This window comes from Phalangium opilio, unplaced genomic scaffold (assembly GCF_054372755.1).
Source record: "Phalangium opilio isolate 3A_F unplaced genomic scaffold, DU_Popi_V2 ptg000113l_1, whole genome shotgun sequence".
Lineage (NCBI taxonomy): Eukaryota > Metazoa > Arthropoda > Arachnida > Opiliones > Phalangiidae > Phalangium > Phalangium opilio.
In genome coordinates, this window is record NW_028324209.1 from 3,977,827 (window position 1) to 3,996,001 (window position 18,175).

Here is an 18,175-nt window from a genome sequence, read left to right on the forward strand (position 1 = left end):
TGTATACCTCGAGAAAAACGAATGTATACCTCGACAGAATCAAATGTATATATCAAGCCTTAAAGGACGAGGATTATCTATGATGGCAAGACCTTTTTCTCACCATGCGTGAAGTAGATTATTTTCAGAAAAGTACTCTTTTCTGATGAGGCTACATCTTGACATGGATAGTATTGTAACGTACCTTACTGGACGTCTGGACCCAACAAAGGTTTCGTAGTAGACCATTAGAACATTATTTGAAAAGAAATTGTTATTTTATAATTAATAATTAACAAGAAATTTTTAATTTCGTTGCCTTTTAAGTTGTAAGTGAATAAATGCTTTTTTGTAAGTGTGGAGCTTACTTGGTTTTTGTATAATACATTAACGGAAGGGGAAAAGGAAATATCAACTCTCTACTAATTATAAGACCAATCCTATGAAAAACATTAACATGTACAAAAATGAACCAAGCCTCGCCTCGCCCTCTCCGCCGTAAAACGATCTGAGATCCCATATAGAGCCAAGTCTGTTATCTTCTTCTCATTCAATCGCCAATTGAACAATTATGTTATAAATTAATTAAGTCCTTTTCCTAATTAATAACCAATATTCTTTGACTCTATCATTATTATCAGAAGCGGATTACACATCGTATGCTTAGAGATCTTTCCACTTCAGACGGGCTAGGCGTAGGGCCTAGTAAATCACTTCCTATGTAATCCGCTTCTGTTATTATACATCTTTATTCTTATCAAAAATATCGTGACTTGTCAATCGCAGGTAGATAATGTTAAAAGGAAGTCGACGGAATATTCACTAAATGGTTGCCGATTTTAAAATAATTGAAGGGATATTCACTAAATCGTTTATGGTCGAGGGGATATGTACAAATTTATAAGAATATACATGCATAACCCTATGTACCTGCGATTGCCAAGTCACGATATTTTTGATACGAACAAAGATGTATAATAATGATAGAGATCAAAGAATATTGGTTATTAATTAAGAAATGGACTTAATTTATAAGATAATTTTCAATTGGCGATGGAATGAGAAGAAGATGACAGACTTGGCTCTATATGGGATCTCAGAACGTTTTACGGCGGAGAGGGTACGAGGCGAGGCTTGGCCCATTTTTGTACATGTTAATGTTTTTGATAGGATTGGTCTTATAATTAGTAGAGAGCTGATTTTTCCTTTTCCCCTTCCGTTAATGTATTATACAAAAACCAAGTTAGCTCCACACTTATAAAAAAGCATTTATTCACTTACAACTTAAAAGGCAACGAAATTAAAAATTTCTTGTTAATTATTAATTATAAAATAGCAATTTTTTTTTCAAATAATGTTCTAATGGTCTACTACGAAACCTTTGTTGGGTCCAGACGTCCAGTAATGTACGTTACAATACTACCCATGTCAAGATGTAGCCTCATCAGAAAAGAGTACTTTTCTGAAAAATAATCTAATTCACGCATGGTGAGAAAAAGGTCTTGCCATCATAGATAATCCTCGTCCTTTAAGGCTTGATGTAAAAGGCTAGGGCTGATAATGATGCCCTTGTATACTGCCATGAACACTAGACTAGCTTGGTTCAATTAATTGTCCGACCGCTCTACTACTAGCATGGGGATTGGCTTCAAAACGTTCTAGGATAGCTAATTCTATATACATTTGATTCTCTCAAGGTATTCATTCGATTTTCTCGACGTATACATTCGATTTTCTCGACGTATACATTCGATTTTCTCGACGTATACATTCGATTTTCTCGACGTATACATTCGATTTTCTCGACGTATACATTCGATTTTCTCGACGTATACATTCGATTTTCTCGACGTATACATTCGAATTTCTCGACGTATACATTCGATTTTCTCGAGGTATACATTCGTTTTTCTCGAGGTATGCATTCGTTTTTCTCGAGGTATGCATTCGTTTTTCTCGAGGTATGCATTCGTTTTTCTCGAGGTATACATTCGATTTTCTCGATGGTTACATTCGATTTTCTCGATGGTTACATTCGATTTTCTCGATGGTTACATTCGATTTTCTCGATGGTTACATTCATTTTCTCGAGGTATACATTCGTTTTTCTCGAGGTATACATTCGTTTTTCTCGAGGTATACATTCGTTTTTCTCGAGGTATACATTCGTTTTTCTCGAGGTATACATTCGATTTTCTGGAGGTATACATTCGATTTTCTGGAGGTATACATTCGATTTTCTCGAGGTATACATTCGATTTTCTCGAGGTATACATTCGATTTTCTCGACGTATACATTCGATTTCACGACGTATACACTCGATTTCACGACGTTTACACTCGATTTCACGACGTATACACTCGATTTCTCGAGGTATACATTCGATTTCTCGAGGTATACATTCGATTTCTCGAGGTATACATTCGATTTCTCGAGGTATACATTCGATTTCTCGACGAATACATTCGATTTCTCGACGTATACATTCGATTTCTCGACGTATACATTCGATTTCTCGACGTATACATTCGATTTCTCGACGTATACATTCGATTTCTCGACGTATACATTCGATTTCTCGACGTATACATTCGATTTTCTCGACGTATACATTCGATTTTCTCGACGTATACATTCGATTTCTCGACGTATACATTCGATTTCTCGACGTATACATTAGATTTCTCGACGTATACATTCGATTTCGTGACGTATACATTCGATTTCTCGAAGTATACATTCGATTTCTCGAAGTATACATTCGATTTCGTGACGTATACATTCGATTTCTCGAAGTATACATTCGATTTCTCGAAGTATACATTCGATTTCTCGAAGTATACATTCGATGAGATCTCGAATTTTGTCCGGTTTGGCGTGCCATAGTTAACGCCCAGGCAAAACAGTCCCCCTTAAATTTTGCAGGGACGTTAAATAAATTGCTTTTAATCTATAGCCATCTTGAAAAATGCTGCAAGAAATGTGGAATAATGTCTGCGCTTTTCAACTGATTCCCCGAACATTAGGTACACCGGTACACGGTATCAAATATACAGGCTTTGTGAGTTTTGGGGTATGATTTGAAACCATGTTCTAAAATGGCGGCCCAAAAAGTAACAAAGATGTCCCGACGGGCAACGATGCTGAAATTTATGCAGGGACGTTACTCTTAAGTCGTAGGTGCACATCAAGAAATATGGCTTGAATGCACGGCCATCTTGAAAAAAGGCGGCGAGAAATATAACTATCCTTTCGGAATAACGTCCTACTCTCGAAACCGTTCGACTAAAAATAAAAAGTGTCTTATTGGTTTTCGGGTTTAACATGCCGTCATCTTTTAAAATGGCGGTCGAAAAAGTAACACTAATGTTACGCCCCTTTTCTTACTAGTTAGAGATAAATCTATACGTTTAGAGCAGTCGAATAAAAACTTTAGCCTGTAGATCATAGGTTATGGTTATGTAAATAATAATATGGTATTAGCCAAATTACTTTTAAATACTTATTTTTATACTGTCCATCCTACTTCAAATTAGATCGCTTAAAACTTGCAAGAATTAAACTAAACCCTCACATCCTAAACAAAAATAAACGATCTTATTTTTTCGTCCGCTAATAATAGTTTCAAGTTTCGCGCCTCCTAGAGTCCTATTATGATTGGTCCCATGAAACGGAAGTGCGTTACTCTTTCGACATCTATGCTGTTCTCGAAGATCGAGAACTCCGGTATCGAACTCGAACGATACATGTTATAGAATTCCATTTTTCGTTCGAGAAGGATCTCGATCGATACGACTATCTTCGAGATCGTGTTCGCTTCGAAATCGAGATCGACATCTAAGAAAATTACAGAATAGCCTCCGGTTTTTACGATCGTTTTGATAAATAACAAGTCAGAGTTCATACAATGAAAGAGGGAAATTGGTTTTCCAAACTTGTATGAACCCTGCAAGTCGGCTGGTGGAAACACGACACGTCACGACTGGTTACGACAACGGGGATTTTAATTATCGAAGAGATTTATTATTTATTATTATTAATTAATAGGGACTTGGCAATTCGGGCTTAACTCCGCCCCTAGCGCCATTATGGTATGTTTTTTTAACAGAATGAAAGCTATATAAGCCCCTCCTCCTGGTATGTTTTTTAGCACTACCTGACGTTGCGTGACGTAGTACTGCCAAGTCCCTATTGGTACAGAAAGTCAGCTAGTGACTTATGGAGACAGCCTTGTAATACAAAAAAACTTATGTTTGAGAGAGAGAAAAATAAAGACTTTTTACAGTAATCACAGCTTTGTACTTACAGAGAGGAATTTAATAAAATTTAATTTTAAAATTATTGTCTTTCCTGCCTCTATTGAGATTCTAACACTGAATTCAGATTTCGCGCAAATAATTCCCGCCTATTTTGTCCAACTCTCACTCACTATAGCACTACTATCGCCGTCTGCTTCTCACCTTTGCTATTGTTTTTTGACAAATTTAAACTCACTGGGACCGGCATTATAGAAATACATGGAGATAGTGGCGGAGTGTCGAATTCTAATTATCTTATTTTAATTGAAAAAGTATTAAACAGGTATTACAGAAATAATATTTATTCAAAACCTTTTCGTGATTTCGCGTGAATAGTTTAAGGCTAGCTTAAATCATGAGAAACGTGTTAATGGTGGCTGAGAAGCCATCTTTGGCTCAATCCCTAGCCAACATTCTATCAAATGGTAAAGCAAGAACCAGGAAAGGATTTAACGCAGCTTGCTCTATACACGAATATGAAGGATCTATGCATGGACAACCTGCTCATTTTAAAATGACATCAGTCTGTGGACATGTCATGTCAATAGATTTCCTTGGCAAATATAACAATTGGGATTGCGTTGATCCTGTAAGCTTACATTTAGTTGTAAGCATCATAATTCTTAATACTGTTTCATTTTAGGCAGAATTGTTCGTGGCACCTACCGAAAAGAAGGAAGCTAACCAGAAGCTTCAAATCCCAAAGCTTTTGATGAAAGAGGTTGAATTTACGATGTGGTTTTGTTTTTATCTTAGATTTAGAATAAAATTTCTTAATAGGCTAGGGGATGTGATTATTTGGTACTTTGGCTCGATTGCGACAAAGAAGGTGAAAATATCTGCTTTGAAGTCATCAAATCAGTACAACAAGCTATGAGAATATCACTGAATCCCAGAGATCAAACAGTTTTTCGAGCCAGATTTAGCGCTATAACAGATAGAGATATCAAAGCGGCTATGAATGCTTTAGTTTTACCCAATGAAAATGAAGCCAGATCTGTTGATGCTAGACAGGAACTGGATCTGCGTATAGGTTGCGCATTTACTCGATTTCAAACGAAATTTTTCCAAGGAAAATATGGAAACTTGGACAGTGCTCTGATATCATTTGGACCTTGTCAAACCCCAACTTTGGGATTTTGCGTGGAAAGACACGATCAGATTCAATCGTTTAAGCCCGAAACTTATTGGGTTATTCAACCACAAATTACAACAGCAAAGGGGGAAACACTTTCTCTAGATTGGGATAGAATTAGGATCTTTGATTTGGAAGTGGCCAATTTTTTTCTTAGTAATGTCAAATCCCGAAAAGAAGCCAAGTTAGTTGATAAGTTATCTTTTTCAATCTCGTCTTTGCTCTTGTAAGATACGTATTTATTTTACAGAGTTACAAATGTATCTTCAAAGAAATGTTCGCGTCAAAGACCATTGGCTCTTAACACAGTTGAATTAATGAGAGTCGCTAGTTCTGGTTTGGGTATGGGACCTCACCATGCAATGCAAATAGCCGAACGACTCTATACTCAAGGATATATAAGTTATCCTCGAACAGAAACAACGAGTTACCCAGAAAACTTTGATATTGTGTAATAAACATTGTCAATTAAAATTTTACACCCCTTTCTCTACACATAATTTATTACAGGGATGCTTTGAGGCAGTTAAAAAGCAGTCCCGAAGTAGGAGAGGACATCAATCTTTTGTTATCCCGTGGTATTAACAAGCCACGAAAGGGTACCGATGTTGGAGACCATCCTCCAATCACGCCAATGCGCTTAGCAGGGCGGGGAGAATTAGACGGAGATGCTTACCGCCTTTATGACTACATAATTAGACATTTTGTTGGGACTGTCATGGACGATATGACGTTCCTTCAAAAAACCATAAATTTCTCAATAGAAAAAGAAGGATTTTCCATTGTAGGAAAGACCCTGATTGACCCCGGTTTTACTAAAGTTATGACTTGGCAAGCTTTGGGTCCCAATGAATCATTGCCGGATTTAAAGACCGGGGATTCATGCTCAGTTTCGGATGTTAAGTTGTTAGAAAGACAAACGGGACCCCCGGATTACTTAACGGAAGCGGAATTAATTACATTAATGGAAAAACACGCTATTGGAACTGACGCTTCAATCCCGGTTCATATTAATAATATCTGTCAAAGAAATTACGTTAGCGTAACTACCAGCAGAAGATTGGTTCCCAGCGCTTTGGGAGTCGTTTTGGTTCATGGTTACCAAAAGGTACCATTCTGCGTAATGAATAATTTAAGGAGTTCAGTTAATAAGTGATAACTTTAGATTGATCCTGATTTGGTTCTGCCAACAATGAGAAGCGAAGTTGAAAAGCAGTTGAATTTGATAGCAGTTGGTAAAGCTAACTTTGACGCTGTTTTGCAACATACTCTCAACATTTTTCAACTCAAGTTTCACTTCTTTGTGACAAACATTCAGGGAATGGATGAGCTTTTCGAAGCCACTTTTAGTCCACTTTCCGCTAGTGGTAGACCTTTATCTAGGTACACTTTGGAACCTTTCAGAGTATAACGAAGAGACTGAACTAAATAATTTTTTGGCGCTAATTAGATGTGGCAAGTGTCGTCGCTACATGAAGCTAATCGAAACGCGACCTAGTAGATTACATTGCTCTCAATGTGACGAAACTCTTTCAGTGCCGCAAAATGGCACTGTTAGATTATACCGAGAATTACGTTGTCCTTTAGACGACTTTGAATTGTTACAACTTTATACGGGAAACAAGAGCAAAGTACAAAAACGCCGAAAAGATCTGAATTATGATGGGAACGTACCATAATGACGTTACATTTAATTTCAGAGCTACATTTTCTGCCCTTATTGCTACAATAATCCCCCTTTCCCGGATATGCGCAAATCATTTGGATGCAATCAATGTACGCATCCGGCTTGCAATTATTCACTAATGTCAAATGGAATATCTAGTTGTCAGTTGTGCGAAGAAGGAGTTTTAGTTTTGGACCCTGCTTCCGCACCAAAATGGAAATTATCTTGCAACAAGTAAACTTAAAGGGCCCTTTATTCTTTCGCATCGTTTAGGTTAGTTTAATTATTTTCTTTGTCAAAAGATGCGAAGGTGTGGTTTCTCTATTTGAAGATGCTTTGAAGTTAACAGTTGAACAAGATTTATGCAATAAATGTGACAGTCAAATAGTATCTGTGGAATATAAATCCGTAAGTTTGGTGTCTCTTTGGTTTTTTTGACTGTTTAATCATTGGTTTTTATTTTATTTTCAAAGGAGAAGTCAAAACTTCCAAATAATCTTGGAAATAAAGCAACTGGATGCATTTTTTGTTACGAGGCATTTTCAAATTTGGTAGAAAAGCCACGAACCATCAGGGGTAGCGCTCCCGCCAGGGGTCGTGGTCGAGGTGGTAGGGGACGCGGCGGCAGAGGTCGAGGAGGTTACAGAGGGAAAGGACCAAAACCCAAAGACAAAATGGCGCAATTGGCAGCTTATTTTGTGTAAATTAACACAGAAAAACCACTAATAAACTTTTAACTTAAATAATGTTGTTGTTCTTTTTTCTAATTATTATTATTGAAAAATTATTTAATAGTTTGGATTGAGGCTTAAGGTTAGTAAAATTTCAAACCTCCAATTTTTTCCCACCAACTTGATTGCGTTAGACGCTAGTGACGTCATTTAAAGCTAATGTAGTTATGAGCTGTACATAAGGAATCGTTTTTCATCATATTATTTTATAGTTATTACATTTTTAAGCTTGATGATTAACTTTTAAATCAAAATAAGAAGTAATTTAATACATATTTTGTTACATTTATGTATTATTTCGAAAACCAGACTTTTATTTATGATTAAATATATTAAGAAGTAAAATACGGATGTACTTTGAAGGTGGTTATTTCCAGCCCTGCTGAAGCTGGCTCTTACCTCTACGGTGCCAGAACAAAGCGCAAAGCTACGAGTGAAAGATTCGGTAAGTTGCAAAATTTTTCTCTCCCTCTGTTTTAGGTATATTATTGTAAATTTTGGATATATTTGTTTAATTTTAAGTACAATTAATGTGGAAATGATTAAGAAATAGATTTCATTCATTTTCGGACTAGTTTTTAACCGCTAAATTTCCCCCGAGGGGTTTTAGTTGAGCTACCACGAAATTCTTTGACGCCGACTAATCCGTAGGCCTACTGCCATTTTGAGAGCTCGCGTTTAAGATGGGGTGATTGGCCCGGAGAGAAAATTCATCACTAGCGCTTTGTTACACAACGACTGCGTTTTTTGCGCAAAAATTAGGCCTAATTTGTGGATTAATTCTCATAAAATTATGTTATCACACGATTTTTTATCATAATTGATACCTTATCATTGCTAAGCCTCGTAGGTTTCCCGGAAAGTCATTTTGTTTTCTTTATTACATACAAAGAAGAAAGGAGAGGGTAGCTAGTGGTGGGGATTCTTATTTAGACCTAAAAAGACAAAAAAGTAGGCCTAGCCTAGTCTTTACCTTTAGGCTAATTCTATGGAATTCATTTGCCTTTTGGGTTTTTCCTAATCCTAATTCCCAGAAAGTAAAATTATGTATTAGGGAGGTTCAGAGTCCTTATTTTAGCATTTTTAAATCTAGTTTTCTTTGTCTGCATTATCCAAGGACTATTTATCCGGGTATTTTTTATTTGTTCCAAATATAGGGGTTTAATATTTTGTCAGAGCAATGTGTTTTTTTAAGTAGATGCTGTACCTGATTGCTTTATCCCATTCATTGAGCAAATCAGCCTTGACTCACTTGCTTCATTTTTATTTAGGCCTAGGTCTGTTACTAAGCAGACTTTTAGTGACAATTTTTTTGTTTCAAATATAGAAATCTTAATGTAGGTGTAGGTCATTGTCAAGTTGAGGCATAGCGCTTTTATTGTTTTAAGTAAACTTTTAGTTGAAACTTAAGTTAATTCATGGTGTGGTGTTACAAGCAGCACGAAACTCTACTTTGCCTTTTGTGTATATTATTTAATCATTCACCCTTTTGTTACTTAGTAGTAGTTTTGATAAACAAGGTCAACATGAGTAGTAAAGTTTTTATTTGTTTCTGTTTAATTTAGTATCCTGCAGGATTTTTTTATTTGTTTGCTATAGATATGGATTTGTTTTTCCAGAGTTGCCTTATACACCTGTGAGTTTTCGGCTGTAACCTGAAATACATTTTTTACCATTGTGGGGGTACGAGAAAACGTAACAACGGACGGGCAGAGAGGACCGGGTGGTGCTTCTCGATGCTTGGGAGGAAGGGACGAAACGAGTCATCGTCCAAACACCAATAGCGTAGGCTTCGGAGCCAATCGCAGATGGGTACCTCCAAGCAGTATTAAACGAGATGCAACCACCCAAGAAGAACGCAATGACATTGTTTTCCGAAAAGTTCGAGGGATTCTCAACAAGCTTACGCCTGAGAAGTTCTTCAAGCTTAGCGAGGAACTGCTTAGCACGGGTCTAGATTCAACTCAAATTTTGAAAGGCGTCATTTTACTGGTGAGCATGCCGTAGTAATTCTTCAGGGGCCAGTTATTTCGAAAACGGAACCTGGATAGGTCGGGGATTTGGAAAAATGATTGAAAAATTGAGGGATACGTCAGGGTTTTAAAGATTCTTCCTAAAACGTTTAAGGGCGCTCCCTAAAACGTCGGGGGTTTAAGGGCGCTCCCTGAAACGTTGGGGTATTATAGGGCGCTCCCTGAAACGTCGGGGTGTTATAGGGCGCTCCCTGAAACGTCAGGGTGTTATAGGGCGCTCCCTGAAACGTCAGGGTATTATAGGGCGCTCCCTGAAACGTCGGGGTGTTATAGGGCGCTCCCTGAAACGTCGGGGTGTTATAGGGCGCTCCCTGAAACGTCGGGGTGTTATAGGGCGCTCCCTGAAACGTCGGGGTGTTATAGGGCGCTCCCTGAAACGTCGGGGTGTTATAGGGTGCTCCCTGAAACGTCGGGGTGTTATAGGGCGCTCCCTGAAACGTCGGGGTGTTATAGGGCGCTCCCTGAAACGTCGGGGTGTTATAGGGCGCTCCCTGAAACGTCGGGGTGTTATAGGGCGCTCCCTGAAACGTCGGGGTGTTATAGGGCGCTCCCTGAAACGTCGGGTATTATAGGGCGCTCTCTGAAACGTCGGGGATTATAGGGCGCTCTCTGAAACGTCGGGTATTATAGGGCGCTCCCTGAAACGTCAGGGATTATAGGGCGCTCTCTGAAACGTCAGGGATTATAGGGCGCTCTCTGAAACGTCAGGGATTATAGGGCGCTCCCTGAAACGTCAGGGATTATAGGGCGCTCCCTGAAACGTCAGGGATTATAGGGCGCTCCCTGAAACGTCAGGGATTATAGGGCGCTCCCTGAAACGTCGGGGTATTATAGGGCGCTCCCTGAAACGTCGGGGTATTATAGGGCGCTCCCTGAAACGTCGGGGTATTATAGGGCGCTCCCTGAAACGTCGGGGATTATAGGGCTCTCTCTGAAACGTCGGGGATTATAGGGCGCTCTCTGAAACGTCGGGGATTATAGGGCGCTCCCTGAAACGTCAGGGATTATAGGGCGCTCTCTGAAACGTCAGGGATTATAGGGCGCTCTCTGAAACGTCAGGGATTATAGGGCGCTCCCTGAAACGTCAGGGATTATAGGGCGCTCCCTGAAACGTCAGGGATTATAGGGCGCTCCCTGAAACGTCAGGGATTATAGGGCGCTCCCTGAAACGTCGGGGTATTATAGGGCGCTCCCTGAAACGTCGGGGTATTATAGGGCGCTCCCTGAAACGTCGGGGTATTATAGGGCGCTCCCTGAAACGTCGGGGATTATAGGGCTCTCTCTGAAACGTCGGGGATTATAGGGCGCTCTCTGAAACGTCGGGGATTATAGGGCGCTCTCTGAAACGTCGGGGATTATAGGGCGCTCTCTGAAACGTCGGGGATTATAGGGCGCTCTCTGAAACGTCGGGGATTATAGGGCGCTCTCTGAAACGTCAGGGATTATAGGGCGCTCTCTGAAACGTCGGGGATTATAGGGCGCTCTCTGAAACGTCGGGGATTATAGGGCGCTCTCTGAAACGTCGGGGATTATAGGGCTCTCTCTGAAACGTCAGGGATTATAGGGCGCTCTCTGAAACGTCAGGGATTATAGGGCGCTCTCTGAAACGTCGGGGATTATAGGGCGCTCTCTGAAACGTCGGGGATTATAGGGCGCTCTCTGAAACGTCGGGGATTATAGGGCGCTCTCTGAAACGTCGGGGATTATAGGGCGCTCTCTGAAACGTCGGGGATTATAGGGCGCTCTCTGAAACGTCGGGGATTATAGGGCGCTCTCTGAAACGTCGGGGATTATAGGGCGCTCTCTGAAACGTCGGGGATTATAGGGCGCTCTCTGAAACGTCGGGGATTATAGGGCGCTCTCTGAAACGTCGGGGATTATAGGGCGCTCTCTGAAACGTCGGGTATTATAGGGCGCTCCCTGAAACGTCGGGGTGTTATAGGGCGCTCCCTGAAACGTCGGGGTGTTATAGGGCGCTCCCTGAAACGTCGGGGTGTTATAGGGCGCTCCCTGAAACGTCGGGGTGTTATAGGGCGCTCCCTGAAACGTCGGGGATTATAGGGCGCTCTCTGAAACGTCGGGGATTATAGGGCGCTCTCTGAAACGTCGGGTATTATAGGGCGCTCCCTGAAACGTCGGGGTGTTATAGGGCGCTCCCTGAAACGTCGGGGTGTTATAGGGCGCTCCCTGAAACGTCGGGGTGTTATAGGGCGCTCCCTGAAACGTCGGGGATTATAGGGCGCTCTCTGAAACGTCAGGGATTATAGGGCGCTCTCTGAAACGTCGGGGATTATAGGGCGCTCTCTGAAACGTCGGGGATTATAGGGCGCTCTCTGAAACGTCGGGGATTATAGGGCGCTCTCTGAAACGTCGGGGATTATAGGGCGCTCTCTGAAACGTCGGGGATTATAGGGCGCTCTCTGAAACGTCGGGGATTATAGGGCGCTCTCTGAAACGTCGGGGATTATAGGGCGCTCTCTGAAACGTCGGGTATTATAGGGCGCTCCCTGAAACGTCGGGGTGTTATAGGGCGCTCCCTGAAACGTCGGGGTGTTATAGGGCGCTCCCTGAAACGTCGGGGTGTTATAGGGCGCTCCCTGAAACGTCGGGGTGTTATAGGGCGCTCCCTGAAACGTCGGGGATTATAGGGCGCTCTCTGAAACGTCGGGGATTATAGGGCGCTCTCTGAAACGTCGGGTATTATAGGGCGCTCCCTGAAACGTCGGGGTGTTATAGGGCGCTCCCTGAAACGTCGGGGTGTTATAGGGCGCTCCCTGAAACGTCGGGGTGTTATAGGGCGCTCCCTGAAACGTCGGGGATTATAGGGCGCTCTCTGAAACGTCGGGGATTATAGGGCGCTCTCTGAAACGTCGGGGATTATAGGGCGCTCTCTGAAACGTCGGGGATTATAGGGCGCTCTCTGAAACGTCGGGGATTATAGGGCGCTCTCTGAAACGTCGGGGATTATAGGGCGCTCTCTGAAACGTCGGGGATTATAGGGCGCTCTCTGAAACGTCGGGGATTATAGGGCGCTCTCTGAAACGTCGGGGATTATAGGGCGCTCTCTGAAACGTCGGGGATTATAGGGCGCTCTCTGAAACGTCGGGGATTATAGGGCGCTCTCTGAAACGTCGGGGATTATAGGGCGCTCTCTGAAACGTCGGGGATTATAGGGCGCTCTCTGAAACGTCGGGGATTATAGGGCGCTCTCTGAAACGTCGGGGATTATAGGGCGCTCTCTGAAACGTCGGGGATTATAGGGCGCTCTCTGAAACGTCGGGGATTATAGGGCTCTCTCTGAAACGTCGGGGATTATAGGGCGCTCTCTGAAACGTCGGGGATTATAGGGCGCTCTCTGAAACGTCGGGGATTATAGGGCGCTCTCTGAAACGTCGGGGATTATAGGGCGCTCTCTGAAACGTCGGGGATTATAGGGCGCTCTCTGAAACGTCGGGGATTATAGGGCGCTCTCTGAAACGTCGGGTATTATAGGGCGCTCTCTGAAACGTCGGGTATTATAGGGCGCTCTCTGAAACGTCGGGTATTATAGGGCGCTCTCTGAAACGTCGGGTATTATAGGGCGCTCTCTGAAACGTCAGGGATTATAGGGCGCTCTCTGAAACGTCGGGTATTATAGGGCGCTCTCTGAAACGTCGGGTATTATAGGGCGCTCTCTGAAACGTCGGGTATTATAGGGCGCTCTCTGAAACGTCGGGTATTATAGGGCGCTCTCTGAAACGTCGGGTATTATAGGGCGCTCTCTGAAACGTCGGGGATTTAAGGATTCTTCCTAAATCGTCGGGAATAGGTCGGGGACTCTGGTGAACACCTTAAAATGGTCCGGGATATTGGCAAAATTTGGTAGGGATAAGCTGGAAAAGTCAGGGATTTTCAATATAAAAATTTGTAGAATTGGGAATGTTTTTTTTTACCCAAAATGTTTTCACTTAGATCTTTGACAAAGCTCTTGATGAACCGAAGTACAGTTCTATGTACGCGCAGTTATGCCGTAAATTATGTGAAGAAGCACCAAATTTTGATCACCCTAACTCTAACATTGGAAATAGTGTACCAGTGAGTGTCTTTAATAAACACAACCATGCTAGTTTTAAGCACGCATGTAATGTTTTTATTTTTCAGACTTTCCGCCGATTGCTTTTAGCAAAGTGTAAAGATGAATTTGAGAACCGCAGTAAGGCCAGTGAAGACTTTGAAAAACGAGATGGACCTTTATCGGCTGAGGAGGAGGAACAGCGCGCCCTGGCCAAGCACAAAATGCTGGGCAATATTAAATTTATCGGTGAACTGGGAAAGCAAGGCTTGCTACAGGAAGCTATCTTGCACCAGTGCATCGTCCAGTTGTTGGCCAAGAAGAAGAGGCAGGGTCTCAAGGACACGGCCGAGGACTTGGAATGCCTCGGCCAGATAATGAAAACTGTTGGTCGAAGGCTGGACACGGATAAGGCCAAGGTACGCTACCGCCTCTAACATTTTGAGGTGGAAATTATTTCTTGTTCAGAATTGTGATAGATACGCTCTTTTAACCCTTTTGAATTGTTTATTTTTAGCCTCTGATGGACCAATACTTTGACCGCATGAAGCAATTTGCCCTTAATACGGAGCTGCCTTCACGCATTCGTTTCATGTTGCAAGACGTGTTGGAGCTGAGGCAAAACAAGTGGATTCCTCGCCGTGCTACTTCAGAGCATGGTCCTCGCACTATTCAACAAATCCGGGATGAAGCGGCCCGGGACTATGGAATGTACGTCTCGGGTAATTCTCCTCATCATAACTCTCATCACTCGTCGCACCACCACCAAAGTGGTATGCCTTATGGTTTGATGGTCGGCGGGGGTCGCAATATGTCTCCCAATTCAGCCGCCTTAGCCGCTTTGAACGCTGGTGGTGGAAAAGCTAGAGGCGGGATGGATGACGTTTTTGGTCCTTTGCCAATGGGGGTCGGCATCTTAGGAACTGGACCGGGAGTTATCTCCGCCGATGGCTTCCCTTCTTATTCGTCTAATATGGGAAGACCCAATAGAAATAACCTTAACAATGCCAGTAAGTGTCTCGCGTTTAGTGGCGTAGTTCTTTATCCTAGCTGATCAATTTCAATCTTTCTAGATCTTTCGTCTCAACTCTTTTATGGTGGTCAGAATCGACCAAACCACGGAGGTGGGGGTCAAGGCAACAATCGGGACCGCGACAGAGACCTTTTCCCTTCTTACCAGTCTCCGCAAGGACAACAGCAACAATCTCAACAGCAGCAACGTCAATCTTCTCAATCTTCTAACTCCAACTCTCAACACAATTTTTCAAATGCCGCATCTAGAGAATCGTAAGGTTTCATCTCTTTTTCATAAATTACAATTCACTTTTAATAATATTTCCTCTTTTTAACAGCAATACCTCTGGAGGTCGAGATGTCCCTCCTCGATTCAAACGTCAGCAACACCAACCGGAAGAAATTAGCTTGAGACCCGCTCAGAATTCCATGGTCTTAAAACCCAAAGCGGTGGCTAGTTTAACCGGGAATGGATCTAGCAACGGACCTTACAAGAGCATGGCCTCTAATCTGTCCTCGTCTAACCCTTCAAACTCTCAATCGTCCAATAACAGTCCTCTTGTTAGGGACATTTCTTCTTCCTCCATCTTGGCAGGACACAATAATTCAAACAGCAGCCCCAATTTGATAACTCATCCTTTGCAAAAAGAGGTAAGCGCGCTTTGCTTTGCAAATATTTTGAGCGTTAAAGTAATAAGCTAGATTTATTTTTTTGCATTGCATTTCAGCCACCAATTGTAATTAAGCAAGTACCTCAGGACAAAAACAAAACTAACAAAAGTGGCCCTACGAAGGAAGAAGTTGTTAAGAAAACGGTAAGAATTTCTTTTTAGGCTGTTAAACGTTTATCTGAATTTCGTTAATGAAATTTTGCTACTTTTCTAGGAGGAACTTTTGAAAGATTTGCTTTCTAAGCAAAACCAGAATAACGGCGGTGAAGAAGCCATTAAAGAGGCTGTGAAACAAATGCAGTTTCCCAAAAAGTTTCATTCTGAAGTTCTCAAGCAGCTAATGATCAAAACTTTGGATAAAAATGAAACTGACAGAGAACTCATCAGTCGTTTGTTTGCCGTTATGAAAAAGGAAGACATTCTAGTTGTCAATAATTGCTTTCAAGAAGTAGGGTCACATTCCTAAAATGTTTTTTATACACATTTACTTAACGAGGCTTTGTTTCCCGCGTAGGCTTTGAAGAATGTATTTGACAAATTATCTGAGTTGGAAGTAGAAATACCTCGCGTCAAATCTTGCGCTGCCGGATTTGCTTCTAGAGCGGTCTCTGATGATTTGACCAATTTAGGAGAAGTGGCTGAACTTTTAGAAGGGGGATTACATTATCCCTTGTTTTTGCTGTGTCTTCAGCAATTGCACAAGTCTCAAGGAAGAGCTTGGTTGACTCAAGCCTTCAATCTAAGCAAAGTTAACCTCTTGTTTATGCTGCCAGGTGTGTTGACACTCTTCATTATTTATGATCGCGAGAAAGACTCGAACTTTGTTGTTATTTTTTTTGTTACAGAAATTGATCGCACCAAAGATCGTCTGGCTGATATTTTGGAGGATAGAGGTCTGAGTTTCCTTTATCCTCTCTTGCGCATTCAAGCGGACCTCTGGAAACAAATTCAGAGTGATCCTAGCCCAACTTCCCTTTATAAATGGATCAAAGAAACCGTGGATGCTACCCAGCAATTAGCTCCTGGGTTTATCTACGCCCTCGTTACTTGGTACGATTCGTATATATATTTTCAGGTGTTTTTATTTTTTGGCGAGTCTAATTAATATGATTTTAATTATTCTTCAGCATGATTAAATACATAACTTTGGAAACTACCTTGGCTGATTCCGTCGATCGTTCGACTATTCCTGATAAATTACTCATTGACAAGGAGAAAGATCTACTTGAGAAATTTAAGGTTAGTACTCAATTTCTTTGTTTTCTGGAATGAATGTTTAATTTTCTGCATTTTGTTCCGTTTTAGCCCGTCTTCCAGGCTTTCCTCAATGAACACAGTGATTTACAGCTGGTTTCTCTGTACGCACTGCAAGTTCACTGTCACAGTAACAATTTTCCAAAAGGCATGTTGCTACGCTGGTTCATGGCCATGTATGACATGGAGATTGTCGAGGAAGAAGCCTTTTTGAAATGGAAAGAAGACGTTAATGACGAATACCCTGGCAAAGGAAACGCCCTCTTTCAGGTATAAACTTTAGCTTTGATATTTACAATGTGGGGTTAAATACGAACTGGGATAAATGTAGGAGTGCGAGTCCGATTTCCCCTTACTCGCGAGTCCGATTTCCCCTTACTCGCGAGTCCGATTTCCCCTTACTCGCGAGTCCGATTTCCCCTTACTCGCGAGTCCGATTTCCCCTTACTCGCGAGTCCGATTTCCCCTTACTCGCGAGTCCGATTTCCCCTTACTCGCGAGTCCGATTTCCCCTTACTCGCGAGTCCGATTTCCCCTTACTCGCGAGTCCGATTTCCCCTTACTCGCGAGTCCGATTTCCCCTTTCAGGGAAAATTTAACTAGAAAATCTAAAAATAAATGCATTCTGGGAAAATATGTGAATCTTCAACTATGAATGTCTCCCATATAGGTCAATCAATGGCTAACTTGGCTCGAAGAAGCGGAGGAGGAAGAAGGTTCGGATGAAGGGGAAAATTGATTTTAAAACTTACAGGTAAACGGTAAAAATAACGAAACAAACAACAACAACAAAAAAAAAAATTAACCAACCAACCAACCAAGAAAAAAAGATTTTTTAAAAAATATGACGGAAACAATTTAACAATGCTGTTATTTTTAATAATTTTTTTCTCCCTCCAAGTCTTTGCACTCTTACGTTATTAAACTTATTATTCATTCTTAATGATGGACCTTATTAATGGCCCTATTCGAAAGGTCCGCTTTTTTGGCCATCTTTCTTATTAGCTCTATATATTGTTTTTGTTTTCTATCTCCAATTTTTCGCTTTAACAAAAACCAAAAAAAAAAAGGAAAATGAAGTAAAAAGAAGATAAAAAATAGAAAATAAAACCCCATAAATTATGTTATTATGATGTAGATGGACAATTAATAAGTCTTTGCGCCCTCCCCCCTTTTTTGCCAATTTTATTGTAATATTTAATAAATCTTAAGTGGTATTTTCTACAGACACTCTATTCTGGTTCTTTAATGCCGCTCGCTGTTCAGTGTTTCGAAATTTGTTCCATATGGTTTACTTCTTTAATTAATAATTATTTATATTCTTTAAATGTTTTGTGATTTT

At 41.5% G+C, this 18,175-nt stretch overlaps 2 protein-coding genes across 2 annotated transcripts; both read left to right on the plus strand.

The window, feature by feature from the left end:
- The first annotated feature begins 4,420 nt into the window (after window positions 1-4,420).
- Window positions 4,421-7,825, plus strand: Top3beta (DNA topoisomerase 3-beta). The gene is made up of 11 exons (XM_089853324.1): window positions 4,421-4,561; window positions 4,615-4,867; window positions 4,922-4,999; window positions 5,059-5,597; window positions 5,664-5,864; window positions 5,924-6,521; window positions 6,579-6,796; window positions 6,864-7,044; window positions 7,114-7,313; window positions 7,382-7,487; window positions 7,553-7,825. The coding sequence occupies exons 2-11, from the start codon at window positions 4,634-4,636 to the stop codon at window positions 7,781-7,783; spliced, it is 2,586 nt and encodes an 861-aa protein (XP_089709450.1). The 5' UTR covers window positions 4,421-4,561; window positions 4,615-4,633; the 3' UTR covers window positions 7,784-7,825.
- A 1,646-nt stretch (window positions 7,826-9,471) lies between these two features.
- NAT1 (N-acetyltransferase 1) lies at window positions 9,472-18,063 on the plus strand. The gene is made up of 13 exons (XM_089853325.1): window positions 9,472-9,802; window positions 13,795-13,917; window positions 13,984-14,313; window positions 14,412-14,904; window positions 14,968-15,181; window positions 15,247-15,559; window positions 15,637-15,723; window positions 15,794-16,027; window positions 16,094-16,352; window positions 16,425-16,629; window positions 16,707-16,818; window positions 16,885-17,103; window positions 17,504-18,063. The coding sequence occupies exons 2-13, from the start codon at window positions 13,834-13,836 to the stop codon at window positions 17,570-17,572; spliced, it is 2,619 nt and encodes an 872-aa protein (XP_089709451.1). The 5' UTR covers window positions 9,472-9,802; window positions 13,795-13,833; the 3' UTR covers window positions 17,573-18,063.
- Window positions 18,064-18,175: the final 112 nt, after the last annotated feature.